Raw genomic sequence first — 24748 nt, 5'->3', positions numbered from 1 at the left:
ATTTTCTTCCAGGATTAGTTCCGAACGCAGAAAAGAGAAGTCGAGGGACGCAGCTAGGTGTCGAAGAAGCAAAGAGTCTGAAGTGTTCTTTGAACTTGCTCACCAACTGCCCCTCCCACACAATGTGAGCTCCCACCTTGATAAGGCTTCCATCATGAGGCTTACTATCAGCTATTTACGCATGAGAAAACTTCTAGATACTGGTGAGTAATTGTGCTGGGGCTTAATGGGACTGAAGCCATTTTGGATTAGCTGAATTCCCGGGAATTGTGTGTGTGTGTGTCCCTTTCGCTCGCTCGCTCGCTCTCTTTTAGTGGTACCTAAGGGCTTCCTATGTGCCAGGCGCTGTGCTAAGCACCGGAGTAGATGCGTGCTAATCAGGTTGGACACAGTCCAGTGTCCCTCATGGGGCTCACAGTCCCAATCCCCATTTTACAGATGAAGTAACTGAGGCACAGAGAAGTGAAGTGACTTGCCCACGGTCACACAGCAGAGACAGACCCGCCTTAACCCGCCTTCTGGGTTTCTCCCAGCCAGCCTTCCTAGCCACCGCAGCCCTTCCTCCTCCTCTGCTGGATCCACCCCCATCAGAAACTGTTCCGCCTTTTTATCGCTGGAAACGCCTTCTCTTAGGGCTCAGCGAATCCTATCTCCCTGCTAGTTTTTTTCACCTTTCCCCTGAAAATTTTTCACATTTGAGTGTTTTGGGGTTTTGTGTTTTTTGTTTTGTTTTGTTTTTTAATGATAACATCACCCAGCTCTCTCTTTGGCCTGGCTTGCTGCATTACTGTCAGCATTTGCAGAAAGCAGCTGGCAGGTCTAATTTTAGGCAGATCAGCCTCCAGCTGTAAATGTTCCTGTTTTTTAAAGTGAGCTTTACAGGGAAAAAGACATTTATTGAATTACTTGGAAATATAACCTCTAAAAATATTGAACACATATTATCTGGAAGGAAGTCTATGAGGTAATCTTTTGGGGGCTGATTTTTCATATTTTGAAGCTCCATTTTATCTAATAGAGACATACATAATGACCACCAAAATTCCCTCGCCCTACCACAGCTTATATCTGTTGAATTCTGGGTTTGTGATAAAGATTGATTGTTACCATATTGAAAATTCTGTATCTGAGTCTCTCCTTTTGAAACATTCTGACATAGAATGTTTCTAATACTTTTTGTTTTAAATAAGGTAAATTTTTACACAGACAGCATTTTCCTTAAATCTGTCGTAGTGAAGAGGCAGTGGATTTAGAGGAGTGCAGTGTGATGGTATGAAATATGGTACAACCCAACCGTTGATGAAGCATAGTTAACTTTTTCGATGGCTTTATGTATCTTAATTTTAGCTTTGTGCCTTTTTTAAAGCAATTTAATTTCCCAAATGTAGACTTCTCTGCTGAAGCGAAAAAAGGCAACAACAAAAAAAAGCCCCTCTAGAATCCTAGCATTAATGAGCTGCAATGTTTGAGCCATTAAAAATGGCTACAGCAATCATGAAGTCTTTCTTTCTAGGTGATTTAGAGGCTGAAGCTGAAATGGAAGCTCAGCTGAATTGCTTTTATTTAAAAGCCCTGGATGGTTTTGTCATGGTTCTCACAGAAGATGGAGACATGATCTTCATGTCTGAAAATGTGAACAAATGCATGGGACTAACTCAGGTAAGTACAATTACCTTTCAAAATGTCATCAGAGTTTTGCCCTCCGTGTGTTCTAACCCTTTCAGAAACTAGAGCTGCTGTTTTTTTTTTATGTTTACAGTTTGAACTAACTGGGCACAGTGTGTTTGATTTTACTCATCCATGTGACCATGAGGAGCTGAGAGAAATGCTTACACACAGAAATGGTGAGAAGAAAAGTCTATTGTTTGATTTAATATGACAGATGGTTCCCATTAGTATTACATAATGAGACACTGTTACCAGTGTTGATATTTAATGAATCATATTAGCTTGGCAAAATACTGCGAATTCAGTTTTGATTTCTGAAATTTCTTATCACCAAGTATACTGTAATTTCAAAATATTTTACCGGAAAATCAAATCAAGAGGCGAGGGGGCTTTCACGAATTTATTTGCTTGTCTGATTTCTCGGAAGTCTGAGAGACCCCTGAACCTTAAGTATGCATTATGCCTTAAATAGACTCTTCTAGATGAAAGTGGAAACAGTAAAAACCCCTCTTAGTGACCTGATGTGCGAAGTATCTTGTCCAGCCAGGAGAGGAAAAGTTTTGAGAAACTGAGCATGTTTTAATTTTTCCTCATCCAGGTGTTAACCTTCCAAATTTTAATATAAAACCAGTGGTTAGCACAGCACCTGCCACATAGTACGGTCTTAACAAATGCCAGAACAATAATGTTGGGCGTGTTATCTGATTAAGATGATGTCAAAGGTGACTTCATTTTAGGGATTTTAACAGGGATGTAAAAGGTGGGGGGGTTTTGTTTATTTCATTCCCCGCCCTTTCCCCCAGAGGACTGTATCACACCAGATTATAATGTGTGAGACGGTCTCTGGGTGAACCCCTAGGTCTGGAGATCACTCCTTCATAATCTGACATGTCACATACCCAGTGGCCTGGGAAACTTCCTCACCGAGGAATCTGTATTAACAGTGTTCTGTTTGTGGAGAGGGGGAAGGCTACTCAAGGTGGAAATTAGTTTGACGAAGTAAATTAGAGGTGTGTAAAATATTGTGTTGTGGTTTAAAATCAGTGACGCCAATTTAGCTGTTGAGTAATGTTTTGTGACATTGGCTGTTTTTTAAACTGTATCGCTGAGTCCCTTTTAAAAATTGATCTTGAAATAAGTGATTTTTAAAATGACACTACCCCCTTTGATCTGCAACAAAAGACTTTAGACTTGAGGTTTGCAAAAAGAAAATGGAGATTTTAAAGCCCCCCTCCCCCCCCCCCCAAACCAGTGAGTAGAGAAAACAGTTTGGATTACATTTCCAACGCGTAAGGAAATTTGTTTTGTTTAGAAAGTTAGAATTAAGTTCCCTATTAATCCATTAATCACTTCCATTTCTGCCCTAAATTGCCCCCTCAGTGTGATCTTCCTAAACTAAATTATAAATGGAGAAGTACTTTGATGGAATCATTAACTGCCATAAAAGCCCACCTCCTCCAGGAAGCCTTCTCTGATTCATTTCCAACACTCCAAGCCCTGTCAGCCCAACAGCCACCTTTAACACCTGTGAATATTTCTTTGCATATTTTCTAATTCATATGTTTCCTCCTGGTACATATCTCCTGCTCTTTCCTTGCCCTTCCTCCTGCTCCCACTATTTTTAAATGTTTTGTGTCTCTGTCTCTCCATTAGATTGTGAACTCCTTGAGGGCAGGGAATATGTCTTGCTGTTGTACTCTCTCAAGCAGTCAGTGCCACGTTCTGCTCACAGATGCTCAATAAATACCACTGATGAAGCTTTTCATTAGTGAAGTAAATGCTTCTTTATAAATCTAACTGGAATCCAAAAAATATACATATGTATATATACACACACACTCACTACCAAAGTATTTTCCTGTAAATATGCAGAGTCTGGGTCCGAAGTTTGCCAGATGGATAGCCAGAGATTGCTTGTCCATTGTCAAATGCTGACTTTCCCACTTGCAAATTTTGCAGAGAGATTAAAATACCTTTTTTTGGCCTTACCGTTAACTACATAAGAAACACCTTTTCAAAACATATAGCTCCAGGGAACAACAAACGCAATTGATTTTCTTTCTTGTGGATGCCCGCTACTGAAAAATGCCTCTTAGATCTAATGACACAAGGGCACAGCAGTATCAGCCAGTGCAAAGGTTTTCAACCTCCCAAATTAGAAACCACATCCAAGGGTCTCCGGGTTCCATGAAGCCTTCCCACCTCTCAGCGGCTAAAGCAAGTGAGAAGAGAGGCAGCCGCTGCCAGTGCCATCAGGTCCAGTGCCAGGGGCAGTGTTCCCTGGAGTGGGGTAAACTCCAGAAAGCTAGTTGGCCCATCCGCTGGTGCGCCCCTCTTCCCCCCGGGGATGCCCAGGGACACGTGGCCAGGCCCCAAGCCCGAGCTGCTGCAGAAAGTCACCAGGTCAACTCCAGGAAGAGGGACTCTCGGGGAGCCTGGGTGCTTCCGGGAGCGCCTCGGGACTGGGCAGCCTCTCTAGGAAGCTCCCGGGTGCTCGCCCCCGGTCCCTGGCTTGGAACGACTGAGACCGAGAGAGCCCCGTGGGGCCCTCCGGGACCACCACACCAGGGATGAGGAATGGAGTGGTTTTGAGAACTTCAGGCTGGGCACCCAGGCCCCTGTGACTACACGGTTTAGAACCCAAGAGCTAAATCTGAGTTCTGATTGCAGTCTGGGTAGTCGCTCTCTAAACTTCTAAGTAGCACAATAGAGCTCTCTCTTAACGCACAAGGATACGGTGAGAGTGTATAGGGTAGGCGGACGTGCTGCAAACTTTTGGAAAGAAAAGTACTTTATAAATCCAAACTCTAGATACAGTTGAATGCTCACAGGGCTGTACACGCAGGCCCTTAACAAATACTGCTCCTATTTGAAGAAATGACTTCCTAGGATCCACCTTCCAAATTTGTCAGGAGATGGAGAAATTTCACTGTTGAAGTCTTGGAGTACATGGACTGGGCTTCAATTCTATAACGTCATCAGCCTTACTTGGCTAGGAGCGTGAAGTGATCCGGCGGGCTCTCCGAATCTTTTATCATGGTCCTCGTCGTCATTACTGAGTCACAGCAGTTGTTTCTTCCACATTTTTCATTAGAGACCCTAAAGTCTTGGTTTTGTACTTTGATCAGGTTCCGTGAAAAAGGGCAGAGAACAAAACACGGAGCGCAGCTTTTTTCTCAGAATGAAGTGTACCTTGACTAGCAGGGGACGAACTGTGAACATAAAATCTGCGGCGTGGAAGGTGGGTGAGCATGGCCTTTGTATTTTGTATGGTGTGGCCCGACTCTCGTAGTAATGTTCTTTTGGTGTGCCCTTTAGAAGTGCTCCCCCGCCACCAGAAGGAAAAAGAAATTGGGGGTAGATGTCAGGGTGTGGCGTATTGGGAGAGTGGGGATTCTGGATAATCAAATTCCAGGTGAGCGTGAGAGCGCTGCCGCCCGGGAGCAGCCCAAGTAGGAATGAAGCCCCCTAAACTGAGGGAAGGACTCATGGAGTCATCCAGAAGGGAGAGTGTTTTGGCTGACGGATTGAACCTCGGCCATCCTGCATTTCTTTTGGTAGAAACCTGGTCCCAGCCACGGTGCCTTTCCTGGATACAGTCTTTGTTCAAAAGCTACTTACTCCTTCTGTAGCAGTGGGCAGGGCTAGTGCCTACCACTATTTTCCCAAGAGTTTAATACAGTGCTGTGCACACAGTAAGTGCTCAATGAATGCCACTCACTGGTTAATATCCAGTGTATGTTGAGAGAAAAAATCTCGGTGAAGACAGTGGACAAGCCAGAGGCACGTTTTACTCGAGAGCCTTCGGGGAAGGCGATCCCCCAGGCAGGTTAGCTGTAGCTGCCTGAGAGATCTCTAATTTTGAGCAGCGGGGCCCCCACTTGCCCCAGGCCCTCCTCTGAGGTCACCGTGCACCCTGTGCTCTGTCTGCTCACCAAAAAAGAGTCCACGGGCCCCGCGCGTGGAGGGCGAGTCTGGTCGTGGATGGGTGGGCGAGGCTGGTGGGGGCGAGGAGCTCCTGATGACCCCCGCTCCACAGTGGCAACCATTGGCCACAAGTGCGGGGCCCTGGGCCCGTGACCCCGGGGAGCCGTTTGCCACGGTGCCTTCGGTAGACCGGCGGTTTTGCTTCCGTGTCTAGGTTCTGCACTGCACGGGCCACATCCGTGTGTACGATGCCTGCTCTAACCAGGCCCAGTGTGGCTACAAGAAACCGCCTATGACCTGCCTGGTGTTGATCTGCGAACCTATTCTGCACCCGTCCAACATTGAGGTTCCTTTGGATAGCAAGACTTTCCTCAGCCGCCACAGCCTCGATATGAAGTTTTCCTATTGCGACGAAAGGTAACGGGATAACTTTTAGTGATCGGTTCCGAAAGAGACCCAGCTCGGCAAGAGAGGTTTGAATGCTGGGAAATTCCATGTATTTGTAACAATGTACCAGTATAAATAGGGCGCATCATCCAACTGGTGTTTGAGCATATTACCGGATTAAACTTGTAGCTCTGGTGTTTCCGAGGTCACAATCTAAAGGAGGCGGAGTCATTAAGAGGGAAACAGCTGTAGGAACAAGTTGAAAAGGGATTGTTCAAAAGCTTCTGGTGTTCTTGGTAATGCAAATCTTATTTTTCCTGGGTTCTGCTGACATCTGGTGGTGTGAAAGGACTTATTTAAATCGAAGCAGGGTTTGCTGGCCCGAAGCTCATTCGTGGACCTTTAAGCTGATCTGTACTCAGCTGGAGGCTAGGCATTACTGACCTTACACAATCCACGTCCATTGAACGATGAAGCTCTTTTTTTTATTTTGAAGCATTGCCCTCTATTTTGATGGTAATGGGATGGAATGAGCTTTACTCCCAAACAGTAATCTTAATGAAAAACTGTGGCTCGGCCGACAGTGAAGAGCTACAGGGCCGAGACTCCCAAAGCGCGGTACCTTCTGGTGGGCACCCCGGCCCCTCGCCCAGGCAGAGGCATCGAGGGCACTGGGATCTGCTGGATGCTTCCGGGGCTGCTGCGGGCTCGGGTCTCTGCTCCCAAGAGGTGCAGGGGTGTCCTCTAGTCCACCCGACCCTCCCCACTTTTTATGTCACGGGTGCTGGGGCTACTGTGAGCAGCCTGGCACGGCCTCTCGGGTCGGGAGCGGCCGGAGGGTCCTTGGAATGGATTCATCTTCAAATGAACCCTTTTGAAAGGATGGGTGCAGAGGACCAGAAAAGCCTAGAGACCCCAGGTGCCTACGCCCATCTAGCCGCTTACTGAAGCCTGAAAGACCTTATACATGTTGATGTTCCAGTTGGCCAAATGACTCCAGAATGTTTAGGAAGGCCCGAGGAAGTGTGTGTGGGAGGCGGGATGTGTGTCGGGGGGAACTAAGGCTGGGAGCTGACTTTGGATTCTAGTGTTTCAGTTAAAGTTCAGTTCTGAACAAAAATGCTTCCATTTTTCCCTCCTTCCTTTGGACCGAAAGAATTACCGAACTGATGGGCTACGAACCAGAGGAACTTTTGGGCCGTTCAATCTATGAGTACTATCACGCCCTGGACTCGGATCATCTGACCAAAACCCACCACGATAGTGAGTGGCAAATCAGCTCTCGTACATCTTTCTGAACCAATTTTTTGGCTAGAAAATGGTGAAGATTTTTCAGTTAAACCTAAAATTACAACTCCTTTTTAAAGAGCACCAGCTAGTAGCTCTCGTTTAGAGAATGATACCAATGAAGTGACTTATAAAAGACTGAGTTCTGGGGAAGGGAGGGAGTCAGAAACCGCTCATCCTGGCTCCTTCTGGCTCCCTCGGAGTCCCACCAGCTTGCTATTGCGGTCCGATCTGCGTTTCCCCTCGCCTCAATCCCCGGCGGGGAATTACTCCAAGAAGAGTTGTTTTGGAGGGAAGAGAGAGGGTTTAGCAGCAGAGTTTTGTGGGGTGGAGGCTTTATTGTTTTACTTTCAAGACTTGAAACGTTATACTTTTTAAGGGACCAAATGAAAACGTGATGATGAGGGCTTCACTTTCCTCCATCACTGTCTTTGGGTTTTTGTTTTCATTTTTTCTCGTGTAGCAGTAAAACAGACAGGGTTAATATTTTTGCTTAAAATGCTACCCAGAGTTAAACGATCTTTCTCTATCCTTTTAGTGTTCACTAAAGGACAAGTCACTACAGGACAGTACAGAATGCTCGCCAAACGAGGTGGATATGTTTGGGTCGAAACCCAAGCAACTGTGATATACAACACTAAGAACTCTCAACCACAGTGCATAGTGTGTGTAAATTATGTCTTAAGGTAAGCTCGGTGAAGGAATGCATTGGATGCATGTTACCTTTTCTTTCTCACAGTGGGAATGATTCTAATCCCCTCCCTTTGCTTTCTGGGAATTGCTAGAGAAAACTCCCTGTAAGATGTTAGGAATTAGTTTCATTTCTTTTCTATCCAGAGTTGATATTTCAGCCTTTTAGTGGAAAAGAATGAATTAGGGCTGCTCCTCTAATCTTCCCAGAGGGAGCTGGAAACTGAAGTTTTCACCATTCTCCCTTCATTGAGCCAGGATCCTTTAGTAAAACATCAACCCCGAGGCAGATGTCAGTGTCTTTCTCCAATTTCCCGAGAACGATGGGATGGGATGGGGTGGAGTGAAAAGAGGCCCAATGAGTGATTTACCATTCTGATTTTCCTTTGGGACAGTGGGATCGTTCAGAAAGACCTGATTTTCTCCCTGGGGCAAACCGAATGCGTGCTGAAACCGGTTGAATCTCCGGATATGAAGATGACACAGATATTCAGCAAGGCAGATCCAGAAGATACAAGCAGTCTCTTCGACAAGCTGAAGAAGGAACCAGATGCTCTGACTCTGCTGGCCCCAGCTGCTGGAGATACTATTATATATTTGGACTTTGGCAATAATGGTCAGTATACATTTGGTCCATTCCCTAATGGGAGGTAGGCATTAAGCAGCGTGGCTCAGTGGAAAGAGCCCGGGCTTGGGAGTCAGAGGTTATGGGTTCGAATCCCAACTCTGCCACTTGTCAGCTGTGTGATTGTGGGCAAGTCACTTCACTTCTCTGTGCCTCAGTCACCTCATCTGTAAAATGGGTCTAAGACTGTGAGCGTCACATGGGACAATCTGATTTACCCTGTATCTACCCCAGTGCTTAGAACAGTGCTCTGCACATAGTAAGCGCTTTACAAATACCAACATTATTATTAAGCAATAGGGTATATATTTTGGGGGCTGGGCTCCCTCCATTCCCCTCCCTCCAGCCCGCCTGTCGGGACCTGCTGGGTCCAGGCCTATTGGTCTCCTGCAGAGATGGCAGAGTCGGGAGTCTGGCTGTGCCTGTGAGGTGGTGATGGGAAACTGTCCCCTCCCCACTTCCCCCACCCTCCCCAGGCACCTGGCTGGCATGGCTCAGTGGAAAGAACAGGGTTAGGACTCGGAGGACATGGGTTCTAATTCCAACTCCACCACTGCTGTGTGACCACGGGGAAGTCACTTCACTTCTCTGTGCCTCAGTCACCTCATCTGCAGAATGGGAATTCAATCCCTGCTCTCCCTCCAACTTAAACTGTGAGCCTCGTGTGGGATCTGATTATCTAATATCTACCCCAGGGATTGGCACATAGTGATCGGCTTAACAAATACCGTTGTTAGTATTACTGAAGCGTTGCCCAGATGGAAATGGCCAGGCCCAGGTTAGACCACCGCAGCGACGGTCAGGGTTGACGGGAAGGTGAAGGTGAAAAGGATAAGGTGACAGTGAGGGTGAGGACTCTGGATGACAGTCGGGGAAGGGGGGAAGGCAGGGGTTGTAAGGGAGAAGACACTAGGATGGTCTTTATTCAGGAAGCTAGTATCACAGCTAGGGCCATTTTGGCTTTTAGTGAGGGCTGGGAGGGGGATGGGGAGAAGCAGGGGTAAGGGGAGCCCATTTAGGAGGATCTACTGTCCAGATGGAAAAAAGTTGGGCCCCAGATCCCTCTAGGATTTCCCTGAGAGGAGGGAGACTCGGTACTGCCACAGGGGCTGGGCCATCACTTTTACCGGCGCAGGGCTCCGGACCCATATTTTAAAGAAAGATTGGGGAGCAGCAAAGAGAGTGTGGTGCCCCGGAAGTGGGAGGAGAGCAGAGACTGAGGACAGAGAGACTACTGAGAAGAGTTGGCGGGGGACGAGGGCTCGGTTTTTCTAGATGTTGGATTCATTCGGGTATTGAAACCCCATTTTTAATCAGTTCCCAAACCATTTTCTCCTCTGAAAGTAAGTGCTAACTGGTATCAGATATGTGATCATCTCCCTCTTTGCTCAACTTCCTGCAACCTTAAGAATATTGACTTAAGTGAAAATTTCTTCTAGTTCAGCGTACAAGAAAATCCCAGTACCGAACCAGTTCTGGGCAAACTCACTTCAGTAGTCGCTCCGGTACGCTCCGGATGCATCCGCATTTCCAGGATGTGGGGGCTGCCTTTCCCGATGGAAAAGCCGGGCAGAGAACCGTGCCTCGATGGGCGCACGGTCCTGGAAGACCCGGGTTCCCCCATTCCCTGGCCACGTTCTCTCGGGCCCGTGAGGCGGTAGGGGTCGGACCAGGGAAGCAGAGGAGGAAGGTGTCCTTGTTTGTTCAAGTGAACTGCAAGCCTACCAGTCCCTACAGGCTCCCTTTCTTCCCCTTCTGCAGAAACAGAGGAGCAGCAGCTGCTTGACGAAGTTCCCTTGTATAATGATGTGATGCTCCCCTCGTCTAGTGAGAAATTGCAGAACCTCAACCTGGCACTGTCTCCCCTGCCTGCCACAGAGCCAGACAAACCCCTGCGCAGCAGCGCCGATCCAGCGCTCAACCAAGAAATCGTCACCAAGTTAGAGCCAAATTCCGAGCCCCTGGAACTGACTTTCACCGTGCCTCAGTTACAGGAGCGGCCAGCCAGCCCTTCGGACGCAAGCACTGACCAGAGCTCCCCGGAGGTCAGTCCCCGGGGCAGAGTGGAGGCGGGGCGGCTTCCGGGCCTGCTGTCTATGCATCGAGGAGTGCCGGGGCACCCAGCCCCGAGTGGGTTGTGGCCATGCTGGGGGCTCGCGGAGACACCCGGGGCCACCGGGTGCACCGTGGCATCCAGGGTGCGAGGAGCCTAACCGGGAGTAGATGTTGAGGGTAGAGAGGGGGTCGGCTGTGGGCCGAACCGGGTCTGAAAGTGTTGGGGACGGCTGTTCCTAAGGGTCTGGGGTCCATCTGGGAATCAGGTTCCATAAAATTGTGATAACCCCAACATCGCTCGGAGAGTGTCCGGCCCTGAGCCGCCGGCCAGCTGATTCTGGCGACCAGCCCCTTGGAATGGCGGGCATAGGGGGTCGGTCTGCAGGGTGCCGGAGCCACTCCGTCTGGTCCAGAGTCGACCTGAGCCGAGAGCCCCGTTACCCACAGGCGGCTCGGGCTGGGGTTTGTGGGCCAGAGGGACTGGCTCAGTGTAGCAAAAGGAAGGTCCAGAGGGGAGGCGGCTGAGAGGAGTAAAGAAGAGACTGCCCCACTGGGTAGCAGTTGTCTGCGGCAGAACGACCAATGGATTGTGACTGCCGGACTGCCGCCACCTGGCACGTAACCACCCACGTACCACGGTTATCACTTTGGGGTCCGACCCCGACCCGCTTCTCAGAGACCAGCGTCGGGCTCTCGGGAGTGGGAACGAGTCCGGCACGCAGTGTAGGTTCTGATGCCCAAAAGGCTACCACAGTGTGAGATTAGGACTCCCTGGGCCCAGCACACCTCTTTGATTTCCCCCTCCCGCACCAGTCTGGTCTGGACAGTCCCTGCGGATCTCTGCTCTTTCTCCGTTGAGTATCTTCCTCTTGTGCTGGAACAGGGCAATTTCAGGCTGTTCCAGGTTGGGTTCCGCTGTACTCATTCTGGGGAGAGGTGGTCCCCCAGGGCCCATCTCCCTTTCTTGGGACGAAGGTGTAAACTGGATCTGAAAGGAAAAGGACATTCCGGTGTTGGTTGGCTATTTTACTTGCCTGAATTGTGGTCTGGACTGTATTATTGTTTTATATGCCCATCCTCACCTTCTGCCTGTGAGCTCCTTGTGGGTCAAGGACTTTGTCTCATTGGGCTTTCTTGTCATCTTTCCAGGGTTTATTTAGCACACTGTAAAAGCTTAATTAGTGTTAATAATAGCAACAGTGGGACCATGTGCATCTGTATGACAAGTTAGGTGCATATGCTTTAGCCATCTTGTTCACACAATGGGCAGCAAGGCCCCCAAGACCCTTGGGGCCTTCAGCACCTCCTTCCTTTGTCCACCCAGGGCCCAGAGTCTGAAGCTGGAGCTGTTCAGCTCCTACAGAAAGCAGAGTCTTCTGCCCTTCGTCTCCATCTGAGACCCCAGGGACCACGTTCTGTGGAGGTGAGGACAAAGGTCAGGCTAGGTAGGGTGACCTATGCCCTGTCCCTGGGGGGAAAGGTCAGGGAAGTCATCAGGGAGGAAGTGGTATCGATATTAAGCTTAGTAATCCTCAAGACTGTATTTAAGTAATAAAATATGGAGCTGCTTTTGGAACAAAAAACTAAAATTGATTAAAAATTATTTTACAGCCTAGCAGTCCCAGTGAATACTGCTTTAATGTAGATAATGATATGGCTAGTGAATTCAAGCTGGAATTGGTGGAGAAACTTTTTGCAGAAGACACGGAAGCAAAGAATCCTTTTTCTGCTCAGGTACGCAACTTACTTGCCTCTTGCTCTTTGTGTTAAATTTGGTCACCTTCTTTTCTCTTCATAGAACTGGAAAACAGTCGGTAAGGTCCAGAAAGAGAGTGCTGGGTTCTGAGGATGATCAAGCTTTCTTGCCCGAGGCTGTTTGTCAGGGGGCCGCCTGCTTGACTGGGAGGGTTGGGAGGAGCAGAGCAGGAGTTGGGAGTGTGGGGGAAATGAGATCCTCCCAATTACAAATCACCGGTGGGGAGAAGACAGCTCTGCGTGGGGAGAAGACAGCTCTGCGGGAAGAGGTCTTGTGGCTTTTTTCACAAAAGATAAAGATGCTTTTCAAGACCTTCACTTCCCTCTTACTTTACCCAGCTCCTTCCCCCTTGTCTGGCCTCCTGCCTCTTCCTTCTCATCCAGGCCTGTAAGGGAGGGACCTGGGAGAGATCGAGAGTCTGCTCTGCTCCACTGAAATGAAGGGGGAATGCAGGGTGGCACAGGTTCATTGGTTGCCTATGTTTTGAGGTCTTTGGCTGGCCGGTCAGTCACAACACGCCTCTGTGACGGCGTGTCTTGAAACCCACCAATCGCGTCACTGGCATTCTAACGGTCCCCAGGACATAACCACCCCCTTATCGTGTGTTTCACTTAAAGGACACGGACTTGGACCTGGAGATGTTGGCGCCATACATTCCGATGGATGATGACTTCCAGTTACGCTCCTTCGATCAGCTGTCACCCATAGAGACTGGCTCCGCCGGTCCTCCGAACGGGAACCCCATCGCCATATTCCTGCCACCTGCCACTACCGACAAACTGAAAGCGGGAACCCCGGAGGGCATAGATGACATGAAGACACAGATTGTTTCTCCATCTCCCGGTCACGCGACGGAAACCACCGGGGCCCCAGCGTCGCCCTATGGGGGGGCTCGCAGTCGGACGGCTTCTCCGGCCAGAGCGGGCAAAGGAGTAATAGAACAGACGGAGATGTCTCACCCAAGGAGTCCTAATTTGCTCTCTGTCACTCTGAGTAAAAGGTATCGGTGATATTTTGAGTGAAGCCTTAGTCCTGTTGACTCGTAAGAAGCAGCATGGCCTAGTGGATAGAGCATGGGCCTAAGAGTCAGAAGGACCTGGGTTTTAATCCCAGCTCTGCCACTTGTCTGGTGTGTGACCTTGGGCAAGTTATTTAACTTCTCTGTGCCTCAGTTCCCTCCTCTTTAAAATGGGGATTAAGACTGTGACCCCAATGTGGGACAGGAACTATGTCCAACCCACTTATCTCAAATCCACCCCAGCGCTTAGAACGGTGCTTGGTACATAGTAAGCTCTTAACAGATACAACAATTATTATTATTGTTTCATGAAAATGGATAACAGCAACAGAATCACCCCAAAGGTACAGAGTACACTTGTTAACTTTGGTGCCTTTGAACACTAATTTCCTGAATGGCTTTGTTTTTCTTTATGTTAAAAGTGGGAATGTGTTCTTTTTATTGACATTGTGGGCTCTGATTAGTTGAAGACTATAGCTTTTGCCCTGGGTTTGCCCACGACCCCCCTCCCTTCAACCATCGAAGTTTGGGTGTGTCCCCAGATTTTGGATTAAATGATAGATGTTCTAAACCAATATTCAGCACTTGATTTTCGTGTTGGCCCCCTGGGTAAAAACGCCTGTCTTTCTCTGCCAAAGCGATTGACCCTGAATGGATGATGGCTCATTTGCTCTCTGCTGATCTAAATGGATTCAGATTTTTTTTTACAGGCTAGTAGTCCCCATGACCAATCAATCAGTCTTATCCATTGAGTGCTTCTACTGCTTTTTGCGTGACCTAGTAGGAAGAGCCTGGGAGTCAGAGGATCTGGGTTCTCATCCCAGTTCCACCATTTACCTGCTGGGTAGCCTTGTACAAGTCCTTTGACTTACCTTTGCCTCGGCTCTCTCACCTGTAAAGAGGGGTTCAGTAGCTTTTCTACTTGCTCCTTACTGCGATCCTCAAATGGGAAAGGGATTGTTGCATCTAACCTGATTATCTTGTACCCCAACATTTAGCGGAGTGCTTGGCACATAGTTGCTTAATATAATCATTATTCTGTAACAACATGGCTAGCTGAGGCTAGTGGTGATCTGTTGTTATCTCCTCGGGACAGTTAAGGGTTGATTGTGGCCTTTGAAACAAATACTAATTAAAGGGAGGATGAATCATTCTTGTGGACAACAAACCCTGTTATAAAGACAGTGGTCAGTGCTGGCAAAAGACTGTTACCCAACCTGCACCATTTTATACCAGTTTGGTGGCAGTACAAATATTCAGTTAACTCTGCCTAATTATTTTCCTTTCAGAACTACTGCACTAGATGAAGAGCTAAATCCAAAGATGCTGGCTCTGCAGAATGCCCAGAGAAAACGAAAAATGGAACAGGACAGTTCACTCCAAGTAGTGGGAATTGTAAGTGTGCGTGCACTTAGGTGCATAGATGCAGCATGGCTCAGTAGATAGAGCATGGCCCTGAGAGTCGGAAGGACTGGGTTCTAATCCCTGGTCCTTCAGGGTGACCTGGGCAGGTCACTTGAGTCTCAGTTCCCTCATCTCTAAACTGGGGATTAAGAGCGTGAGCCCACGTGGGTCAGGGACTATGTCCAACCTGATTGACTTGGATCTACCCCAGGACTTAAAACAGTGCTTGGCACATAGTAAGTGGTTAACAGGTACCACTTTAATCTTCACCATCATAGTAAATGATTCATTCGGTCGTATTGAGCGCTTACTGTGTGCAGAGCAGTGTACTAAGATCTCCCTCTTGTGTCGGGCCTCGGTTCTCTGTCAACAGAGAGGCTGAGGGTCTCGAGGGTAGAGAGTGGGCCTCGAAGTCCGGGGGAGCCGGGTTCCCTCCGTCCGCTGCTGGCAGCCCCCAGGCCCCCGGTATTCCCCATCTGCTCCGTCTGTGTGAGCTACCTCCCCTTCCCTTCCTCGGTGGGATGTGCAGAACTGCCGTGGATTCCCGCGCAAAGCTAGGGTCTAGAAATTCCAGCGGGTGGTCGACTTTGGCCAGCACCTCTATCTTCTCTCCCTTTGGCGGCAGAAAGGCCAGCGACTGCTGCCACTTAAGATTTCACACTCAGCCACAGATAACCCATGGCATTTATCTAGAATGGCTCCCGTTCTTTTGGATGTTGTCTCTGAGTCTCAGGGAGGGAAGCCCATCCTTAGGCAAGGGGTAGATAAAAGCTGTAGGAGGAGACCTTGTTTTTGGTTACTGATTGGGATTTGACGTGGAACCTTCATTGTGCAATGGAATTTGAATGACTTTTTCATCTGTAGGGGTCGTTGCTATTTCAGCAGCCAGAGGACAATGAAACGAACACATCCCTCTCTTGGAAACGCGTAAAAGGATGCAAATCTAGTGAGCAGAGTGGGGAGGAACAAAAGACGGTTGTCTTACTATCTTCTGGTTAGTGCTCTGCTTTTCTCCGTGAGTAGAGGGAAGAAATGAGAATGACCAGGGGCAGCTCAGAGGGATGCTGATGGTTGTCTCCTTTATGCATTTGTAGTGTCCACATCTAACGGGCGGGTTGTTTTTTTTTCCCCCTTTAGACTTAGCAAGTAGACTCCTGGGGCAGTCGATGGATGAGAGCGGCCTGCCCCAGCTGACCAGTTACGACTGCGAAGTCAACGCGCCCATCCAAGGCAACAGAAACCTGCTCCAGGGGGAGGAGTTACTCAGAGCTTTGGATCAAGTTAACTGAGCCTTTCCCAGTCCTCCTTCCTCTCCGGACACTGGTGGATCATCCCCTAAAGCAGCCTATTTATATTTTCTATATCTGATTTTAGAAGCAGCCTGGCTACAATACTGCACTAATTCAGTTAGTTCAGTTTCGATCCCCTGTCTCCTTGATTTCCTCTGATGGTCCCTTTTCCTTTGTTCCTTAAAAAAAAAAGAAAAAAAATAACAGAGTAACACCCCGTCACAACCGTAGTGCATTTTCATAATCCTGTGGTACTCCAAATCAATTCAATACATTGCAGAAGCAACTTTGAAAATATGCACCTTTTTTATTTATTTATTTTTTTGGCTAGGGATCTTGTCCCTTGGAGAACTCTTTATTAATAAAAAACCAGTAGAGTAAAACCGGCAGTAACTTTCCTCCAGATCATAGGCAGTCGGAAGATTTTTATCGTCTTACTCGGTTTTTTCCGATTTTTACGTAAACAATAATGCTTTGCCAGCAGTACATCGTAGCCACAATCGCACAATATATTTTCTTAAAAAAAAAACCAGCAGTTCCTCATGCAATATATTCTGCGTTTATAAAACTAGTTTTTAAGAAAAACTTTTGTTTGCCTATGAAATTGTTAAACCCGATGTCATTGTTAGTCCCATAAGAACGGTTGCTCCGTGCTGGGTGATTTATGTCTAAAGTGAATGAAGCTATTCACGTACTAGAGTAGAAACGTGGGTCTGATCTGGAAGGACTAACAGCATCATTTGGATAAATTCTCTTCATTTAGAGAGACGGTTTGACATTTCTGTAGTCACTTTGCCAGCTCAAAAAAAAAATCTTACCTGTAGTTGTGGAAGTTCTGGCTAATATTGTGTAACTGATATTAAATCTAAATGTTCTGCTTACCCTGTGTGGTATAGGTGATATTTTGAGCAGGTGGTTTAAAAAAAAAAAAAAAGACCAAAACAAAATAAAAAAAAAAAAACCCCATGCATTGTTAGCAAAGTTGCGTAGTACACTGAGTTGCTCAATATTTGATGTTTTGGTTTCATGCACTTTGTCGCTATTAACATCCTTGTGTTTTCATATAGAATTCAGTAAATTCAGAATGTTTTTTTAGAAACCTTATTTTAGGAATATAGAGTTAACATTAAACATCTTGTTTTTCCTATGTGTATTGTAAAAATTTTTCATTCTTTTTCTTTTGCTCTTTGTGGTTGGATCTAACACTAACTGTATTGTTTTTGTTACATCAATAAACATTTTCTGTGGACCAGGCCCCTCAGGGACTGTCTTGTCTGCAAGTAAGAGTGGAATCTTTAACATGGAGAGAGACTGGTTCAATTAACTTCCTTTTTGCATTGTTTTTCTTACTAATCTCAAGTGTTCCTCTCAAATTACATCTGTGTTTCCCCTGTTTCTGCTCTCACTTGCTCTGTGTGTGTGTGTGCGTGTTTGTTTTTTTTTCCCCAGGAGGTGTTCCAGTCCATCCTGTAAGGTCTCTGAGAGCCCAAGGTGAGGAATGTGGAACCCTAGTATTCCAGAAGGAATTCATCTTTCTCAGGACAGAGGAATTTAGTCACCAATAAAGCCACAAACTTTGTACGGTAACGAAACAGTACCATTTCAGTTTCTGTTCCATAAATATTTGGATTTGGATCAGCGAGGAGAAGTTGGTAATGCAAGCGGAGGCGGAAACGTTTCTGTGGGTCTTCCCACATTTTCCCCAGCTGTCCAGATAGCTGCTCTAGACTCTTGCAGATGGAAGGGTAGTTCTGGGTGAATTAACATTAACATGCTTTGATACTGAAATATTCCTACACCACAGCCTGAGGGGTAGCCCCGTAAAGTAACCCGCCATCCCTCGGACCACAGACTGGAAAGGAGCGTAACCATTCCACCAGTCCGCTGGAACTTCTGGAACCAGGGCACATCAAAGCTATTTGGACTGGGCCCATCTGGTGTGTCCTTGGGACCCAGTTACCTGAAGTAGCGTGGCTTAGTGGCAAGAGCCCGGGCTTGGGAGTCAGCGGTCATGGGTTCGAATCCCACCTCTGCCGCCTGTCAGCTGTGTGACTGGGCAAGTCACTTAACTTCTCTGGGCCTCAGTTCCCTCATCTGTAAAATGGGGATGAAGACTGTGAGCCGTACGTGGGACAACCTGATTACCTTGTATCTACCCCAGAGCTTAGAACAGTGCTTGGCACATAGTAAGTGCTTAACAGATACCAACATTATTATTATCAAAGGTGATGTTCTGTTAGTGCGACTGGCCGGCTAAATTTTTCTTTTAATAATAATAATAATGTTGGTATTTGTTAAGCGCTTACTATGTCCAAGCACTGTTCTAAGCGCTGGGGGAGATACATGGTCATCAGGGTGTCCCACGTGAGGCTCACAGTTAATCCCCATTTTACAGATGAGGTAACTGAGGCACAGAGAAGTTAAGTGACTTGCCCACAGTCACACAGCTGTCAAGTGGCAGAGCTGGGATTCGAACTCATGACCTCTGACTCCCAAGCCCATGCTCTTTCCACTGAGCCACGCTGCTTCTCAAGCCCCTGGGCAGTGATGCCAGGACATCTAGGAAGGGCTACTTTTTTTTTATGGTGTTTATGTGCTTATGTAGTAAGCACTGTAATAAGCGCTGGGGTAGATACAAGCTAGTCAACTGTCTAAATCCCCATTTTGCAAAAGCACACACAGCACTCAATAAATACGACTGAATGAAATGAGATAACTGAGGCACCGAGAAGTGCCCTGCCCACGGTCACACGGCAGCCAGTTGGCGGAGCCGGGATTAGAACCGAGGTCCTCTGACTCCCAGGCCTGGGTTCTATCCACTTGATTTTACCGCTTATCTTCCAATCAATCAATGGTGTTTGCTGAGGGTGAAGTCGTGTTCACTGCTCCCTTCTGGGACCTACCATAAACTAAACATCCAAGATTTGTAGCTCAGGCAGAGAATGGGTGGAGGCCAATGCCCCTTCCCACTTGAAAAACCTTTCAATCTGAGGCGGAACAGAGAAAAAGTCCTCCACGTAGCTCTCCGGTAACACAGTGCTTCCGTTCTGCCGAAAACTCGCTTCTGAAAGCACAGGCCTTGAAAAACGGCACTACCCCCATCTATCCAGGCAGAAGCACACTGTCGGGAGATTGTTCAATCAATCGATGGTATTTACTGAGTGCTTACTGTGTGCAGGGCACTGAGTGGGAGAGTAAAATACAACAGAGTTGGTGGACATGTTCTTTGCCCACAATGAACTTAAAGCCTACAGGACTGTGGATTGTTCCCCAGTGCCTTCCCTGCTTAGTGATCGCACGGATACTGGAAGAGCTGAGGGTACTTGGGTTCCCCTCCCACACGGGCATCATCCCCCTCCCCCTCCCAAACGCACTCATGGGTTCTTTGTACCTGCTAAACACTTGACAGTCAACCCAGCCCCACAGCACTTATGTACCTTTCCTTATAATAACTGAGCACGGGCTCGGGGGGCAGGAGGTCATGGGTTCTAATCCCCGTGCTGCCACTTGTCTGCTGTGTGACCGTGGGCAAGTCACTTCACCTCTCCGAGCCTCAGTTACCTCCTCATCTGTGAAATGAGGATCGAGACTGTGAGCCCCTCGTGGGACAGGGACTGTATCCAACATGATTTGCTTGGATCCACCCCAGCGCTTAGTACAGTCCTGGCACACAGCACTTGACAAATAACACAATTATTATTGGGGAGTGGTTCTACCGACTCTATTATATTGTACTCTGAGTGCTCAACACATAGCAAGTGCTCAATAATACCATTAATGGATTGATAGGCTGGCAGCAGGGAGGAGCCAGAGAATTTGGTCCCCTCCCGTTCCTGGGCACCCACTCCTGAGCCCCAGGCCACAGTGGCTGCACAGGCCAGGATGGGCAGCTGCAGGCAGGTAGGGAGGGAGGACGAGTTGACGGTGCTCTTCCCCATTTTAGGGCTGGGAGGGAAGTTGCTGGGACATATTAAGGGACCACGTGGCTGACCCGTGAAACCGGCTAGCCTGCTCCAGTTGGGGAGCTGGGATTCAGGTTCTGGAAAGCGAGAGCGGGACACAGACATTCACTCCGCAACTTTGACACCCCCCAAAACCAGCTAGCCATCACGACCGACACCAGGCTTTTTTCGGGTGGTTAAAAAGCCCCGGTTTGTCCATTCTCTTGAACGGGATCCTTCCCCCAAGGCAGTGGGCGGGGGCCCTATTGTTGCCTTGAGGCCTCTGAACTCCCTTTGTGGCCTCTCCCCCTCCTCCTACTCCGGCAAAAAGGGAGAACAAGCTCCCTTGACTCCTGAGTTGATAAAGCAGGGGTTCTGAAGCATTTCCTCCCTTCTTGCCGCCCACTCATTTATCGGTCTCTCTTGTGTGGGCAGGAGCGGTCGGCCCACCCAGGACATGCCGTGGAAAATGTCCACCATGTGATCATGAACACAGCTGTCCAATGTCCCAAACCGATTTATGACATTCCCTGCTTGGAAGCAGAGATCCCGAGGTGCAAGCTGAGCACTTGATGAAAAACTCAGAATCTTTGAGACCATAAAGGGAACGGGAGGTGGGGAGCAGCATACAGCACGGGCCTCTCCCACATGTCTGCTATGTGACCTTGGGTAAATCACTTAATTCTGGTTGCCTCATCCGTAAAATGGGGATTAATACTGTGAGCTCCATGTGGGATAGGGACTGTTGCCTGATTAGCTTGTACCTATCTCAGCACCCAATACAGTACTTAGCACATACTAAGTGCTTAACAAATACAATTTTTAAAAAATGCCAGGGTAGAAGCTACCTCAGCCGGGAGGGACAGATTGAACTGGGCTGCTAAAATGGTTTCATGTCGGTCTCTCCACCAGACTCAGCCCTTTGAGGGCAGGGATCGTATCTACTAACTGTATTATAGTCTCCCAAGCGCTCAGTACAGTCCTCTGCACACAGCTCTCATCAATGCTATCAAAGGACTGAGTGGCATGAAGGCATCAGGGCGCTATACCAAGGGCTTTGAGACCAGCCTAACCTCGAATCGTGAGGTTTATTCATTCAATGGTATTTATTGAGTGCTTACTATGTGCAGAGCACTGTACTAAGCGCTTGGAATGTACAAATCGGCAACAGATACAGACCCTGCCCATTGATGGGCTCACAGTCTAATCGGGGGAGACAGACAAAAACAATAGCAATAAATAGAATCAAGGGGATGAACATCTCATTAAAACAATAGCAATAAATAGAATCAAGGTGATGTCCATCTCATTAACAAAATAAATAGGGTAATGAAAATATATACAATTGAGCGGTCGAGCACAGTGCTGAGGGGAGGGGAAGGGAGAGGGGGAGGAGCAGAGGGAAAGGGGGAAAAGAGGGCTTAGCTGAGGGGAGGTGAATGGGGGGGAGGTGAAAGGGGGGTGGAGGGGGGGCAGAGGGAGCAGGATAAGATCTGGCTTTCTCGTTGGTTGTGGACTGTATGATCAGACCGTTGTTGGGGTGAAGGTGAGGGAGGGGGTGGTCCCCAGGAGGGCCACCTCCTGGCTTCCCCGGGACCCCCGAGGGCGGCCGGGTCTCTGGGCTGAGCGCTCCCACGTGCCACCCTCGGCCCGTCCCTCCCATCCTTGCCAGGCTCCGAAAGGTCACCGCGGCAAGCACTGGGTCGCCCACGAGGGGCCGGAGAAGTAATTATGGTATTCAGAAAGCGCTTACTGTGTGCTAGGCGCTGGGGTAGATACAAGGTCATCAAGTGGCCCCACGTGGGGCTCACGGTGTTAATCCCCATTCGACAGAGGAGGTAACTGAGTCTCAGAGAAGTGAAGTGGCTGGCCCTAGGTCACCCAGCAGACAAGTGGCGGAGCCGGGCTTGGGGCCTAGTCCTCTGACTCCCAAGCCTCTGCTCTTTCCACTTCTTCATTCATTCATTCATTCATTCATTCATTCAATAGTATTTATTGAGCGCTTACTATGTGCAGAGCACTGGACTAAGCGCTTGGAATGGACAATTTGGCAGCCCATTGACGGGCTTACGGTCTAATTGGGGGAGACAAAAACAATAGCAATAAATAGAATCAAGGGAATGTACACCTCATTAATAACATAAATAGGGTACAACAATGTTGGTATTTGTTAAGCACTTACTTTGTGCAGAGCACTGTACGCTGCTTTGCCTATAATAACTGTGGTATTTGATAAACGCTTACTCTGCGATGGACAATGTACTAAGCGCTGGGGTGCGGGAAAGGAGGGGAAACCGAATTCCACACTGCGGCATCGACACGTGGGCCCGCGGGCCCAGGCCCGGGTTGGGGGACAAGCCCGGCTGGGGCCGCCCCCTCCCCATTGCCCCTCTGCCCACCCCTGCGAGGGCAGCAGGGAGGGAGAGGGGCACGCCGGGGAACCTCCCTCCCTCCAATCATTCAATAGTATTTACTGAGCACTTAGTACGTGCAGAGCACTGGACTAAGCGCTTGGAATGGACAATTCGGCACCAGATAGAAACCATCCCTGCCCACTGGCGGGCTGACAGTCTAATAATAGTGTTGGTATTTGTTAAGCGCTTACTATGTGCTGAGCACTGTTCTGAGCGCTGGGGTAGATACAGGGTCATCAGGTCCCCCATGAGGCTCACAGTCTTCATCCCCATTTGACAGATGAGGTCACCGAGGCCCAGAGAAGTGAGGTAACTCGCCCACAGTCACCCAGCTGACAGGTGGCGGAGTCGGGATTCGAACCCATGACCTCTGACTCCCAAGCCCGGGCTCTTGCCACTGAGCCACGCTACTTCCTTAATCATTCTGCTTCTCGTTGAGCGCTCAGCAGAGCAGCCTGGCTCTCTGGGCCTCAGTGACCTCATCTGGAAAATGGGGATGAAAACCGAGAGCCCCCGTGGGACATCCTGATCAGCCTGTATCCCCCCAGCGCTTAGAACAGTGCTCTGCACATAGTAAGCGCTTAACAAATACCATCATTATTATTATTACTCGTCAGCCGTGTGACTTTGGGCAGGTCACTTCACTGGGCCTCAGTGACCTCATCTGGAAAATGGGGATGAAAACCGTGAGCCCCCGTGGGACATCCTGATCCGCCTGTATCCCCCCCAGCGCTTAGAACTGTGCTCTGCACATAGTAAGCGCTTAACAAATACCATCATCATTATTATTATTCGTCAGCCGTGTGACTTTGGGCAGGTCACTTCCCATCTCTGGGCCTCAGTTCCCTCATCTGGAAAATGGGGGTGACAAGTGGCAGAGCTGGGATTCGAACCCATGACCTCTGACTCCCAAGCCCGGGCTCTTGCCACTGAGCCACGCTGCTTCCCTAATTGGGGGGGGGGGGGGGGGGGAGGCAGACGGACAAAAACAAGACAATTTAATCGCCACAGATACAGTGAAGGGGATGGACACCTCATTAACGAAATAAATGGGGTAATAAAAATCTATCCAAATGAGCAGAGTGCTGAGGGGAGGAGGAGGAGGAGGAGCAGAGGGAAAAGGGGAAGCTCAGTCTGGGAAGGCCTCCTGGAGGAGGTGAGCTCTCAGGAGGGTTTTGAAGAGGGTCCAGCGAAGCAAACACACCCTCCGTCCGCCCCCCGGAGAAGGGCTCGGGGGTAATAATAATAACGTTGGTATTTGTTAAGCGCTTACTATGTGCCGAGCACTGTTCTAAGCTCTGGGGTAGACATAGGCGAATCAGGTTGTTCATTCACTCAATAGTATTTATTGAGCGCTTACTATGTGCAGAGCACCGTACTAAGCGCTTGGGATGAACAAGTCGGCAACAGATAGAGACGGTCCCTGCCGTTTGACGGGTTTACGGTCTAATCGGGGGAGACGCACAGACAAAAACAATGGCAATAAATAGAGTCGAGGGGAAGAACATCTCGTAAAAACCATGGCAACTCCCCCGTGGGGCTCCCAGGCTTCACCCCCATTTTCCAGCTGAGGGAACGGAGGCCCAGAGAAGTGAAGTGACTGGCCCACAGTCACCCAGCCGGCAAGCGGCAGAGCCGGGATTCGAACTCAGGAGCCCTGACTCCCAAGCCCGTGCTCTTTCCACTGAGCCACGCTGCTTCTCCGGGGTCTTACCTGGGCCCGGTGGGCACACTGCGCCGATGCCAGCGACGAGGGGGCAGGAGCGGCTCCGGCTGCAGCAGGAGGGTAAAGGCGAAGGACGGGGCAGGGGGAGGCCCGGGGCCCACCTCGCCCTCTACGTGCTCCGCCGCAGCCCCGGGCCCCTCGACCCCGCCCCCGCTACGTGTGAGCCCCCATGTGCGGCCCGCGGCACCGCCCCCCGCGGGTAGGCGGGCCGGCGTCTCTTAAGGAGGTAATAATATCCATTCAATCGTATTTACTGAGCGCTTCCCATGTGCAGAGCACCGTACTAAGCGCTGGGGATGAACAGGTCGGCAACAGATAGAGACGGTCCCTGCCGTTTGACGGGCTTACGGCCTAATCGGGGGAGACGGACAGACGAGAACGATGGCGATAAATAGAGTCGAGGGGAAGAACATCTCGTAAAAACAATGGCAACTAAATAGGATCGAGGCGATGTACAATTCATTAACAAAATAAATAGGGTAATGAATTGGTTAAGCGCTTCCTATGTGCCGAGCACTTGGTCTAAGCGCTGGGGGAGACACAGGGGGAATCAGCTCGTCC

At 48.9% G+C, this 24748-nt stretch overlaps 1 protein-coding gene and 1 long non-coding RNA gene across 4 annotated transcripts in view; one reads left to right on the top strand and one right to left on the bottom strand.

Annotated features, from left to right (window-relative positions):
- The window catches only part of HIF1A (hypoxia inducible factor 1 subunit alpha), a 42507-nt gene extending 25146 nt beyond the window's left edge, over nt 1-17361 (top strand). For all 3 annotated transcript variants that reach the window (XM_039914107.1, XM_029079472.2, XM_039914108.1), the window contains exons 2-15: nt 13-203; nt 1514-1659; nt 1760-1844; nt 4797-4909; nt 5810-6012; nt 7139-7245; nt 7808-7955; nt 8355-8575; nt 10346-10629; nt 12251-12373; nt 13013-13395; nt 14703-14808; nt 15682-15811; nt 15955-17361. In XM_039914107.1, the coding sequence (XP_039770041.1) occupies nt 13-203; nt 1514-1659; nt 1760-1844; nt 4797-4909; nt 5810-6012; nt 7139-7245; nt 7808-7955; nt 8355-8575; nt 10346-10629; nt 12251-12373; nt 13013-13395; nt 14703-14808; nt 15682-15811; nt 15955-16106 (2392 nt within the window). In that variant the 3' untranslated portion in view covers nt 16107-17361. The remainder of the gene's footprint in view (nt 1-12; nt 204-1513; nt 1660-1759; nt 1845-4796; nt 4910-5809; nt 6013-7138; nt 7246-7807; nt 7956-8354; nt 8576-10345; nt 10630-12250; nt 12374-13012; nt 13396-14702; nt 14809-15681; nt 15812-15954) is intronic.
- LOC114816696 lies at nt 9480-13017 on the bottom strand. Its single transcript, XR_003764506.2, has 3 exons — nt 12387-13017; nt 11722-11803; nt 9480-11627 (listed from the first exon to the last, which is right to left on the bottom strand). It is a non-coding gene; the product is annotated as an uncharacterized LOC114816696 (long non-coding RNA).
- Nucleotides 17362-24748: the final 7387 nt, after the last annotated feature.

The sequence above is a fragment of the Ornithorhynchus anatinus genome, chromosome 14 (assembly GCF_004115215.2).
Source record: "Ornithorhynchus anatinus isolate Pmale09 chromosome 14, mOrnAna1.pri.v4, whole genome shotgun sequence".
NCBI classification, from domain to species: Eukaryota; Metazoa; Chordata; class Mammalia; order Monotremata; family Ornithorhynchidae; genus Ornithorhynchus; species Ornithorhynchus anatinus.
Note: the sequence above shows the minus strand (reverse complement) of the source record. Positions and strands in the feature narration are given on the sequence as shown.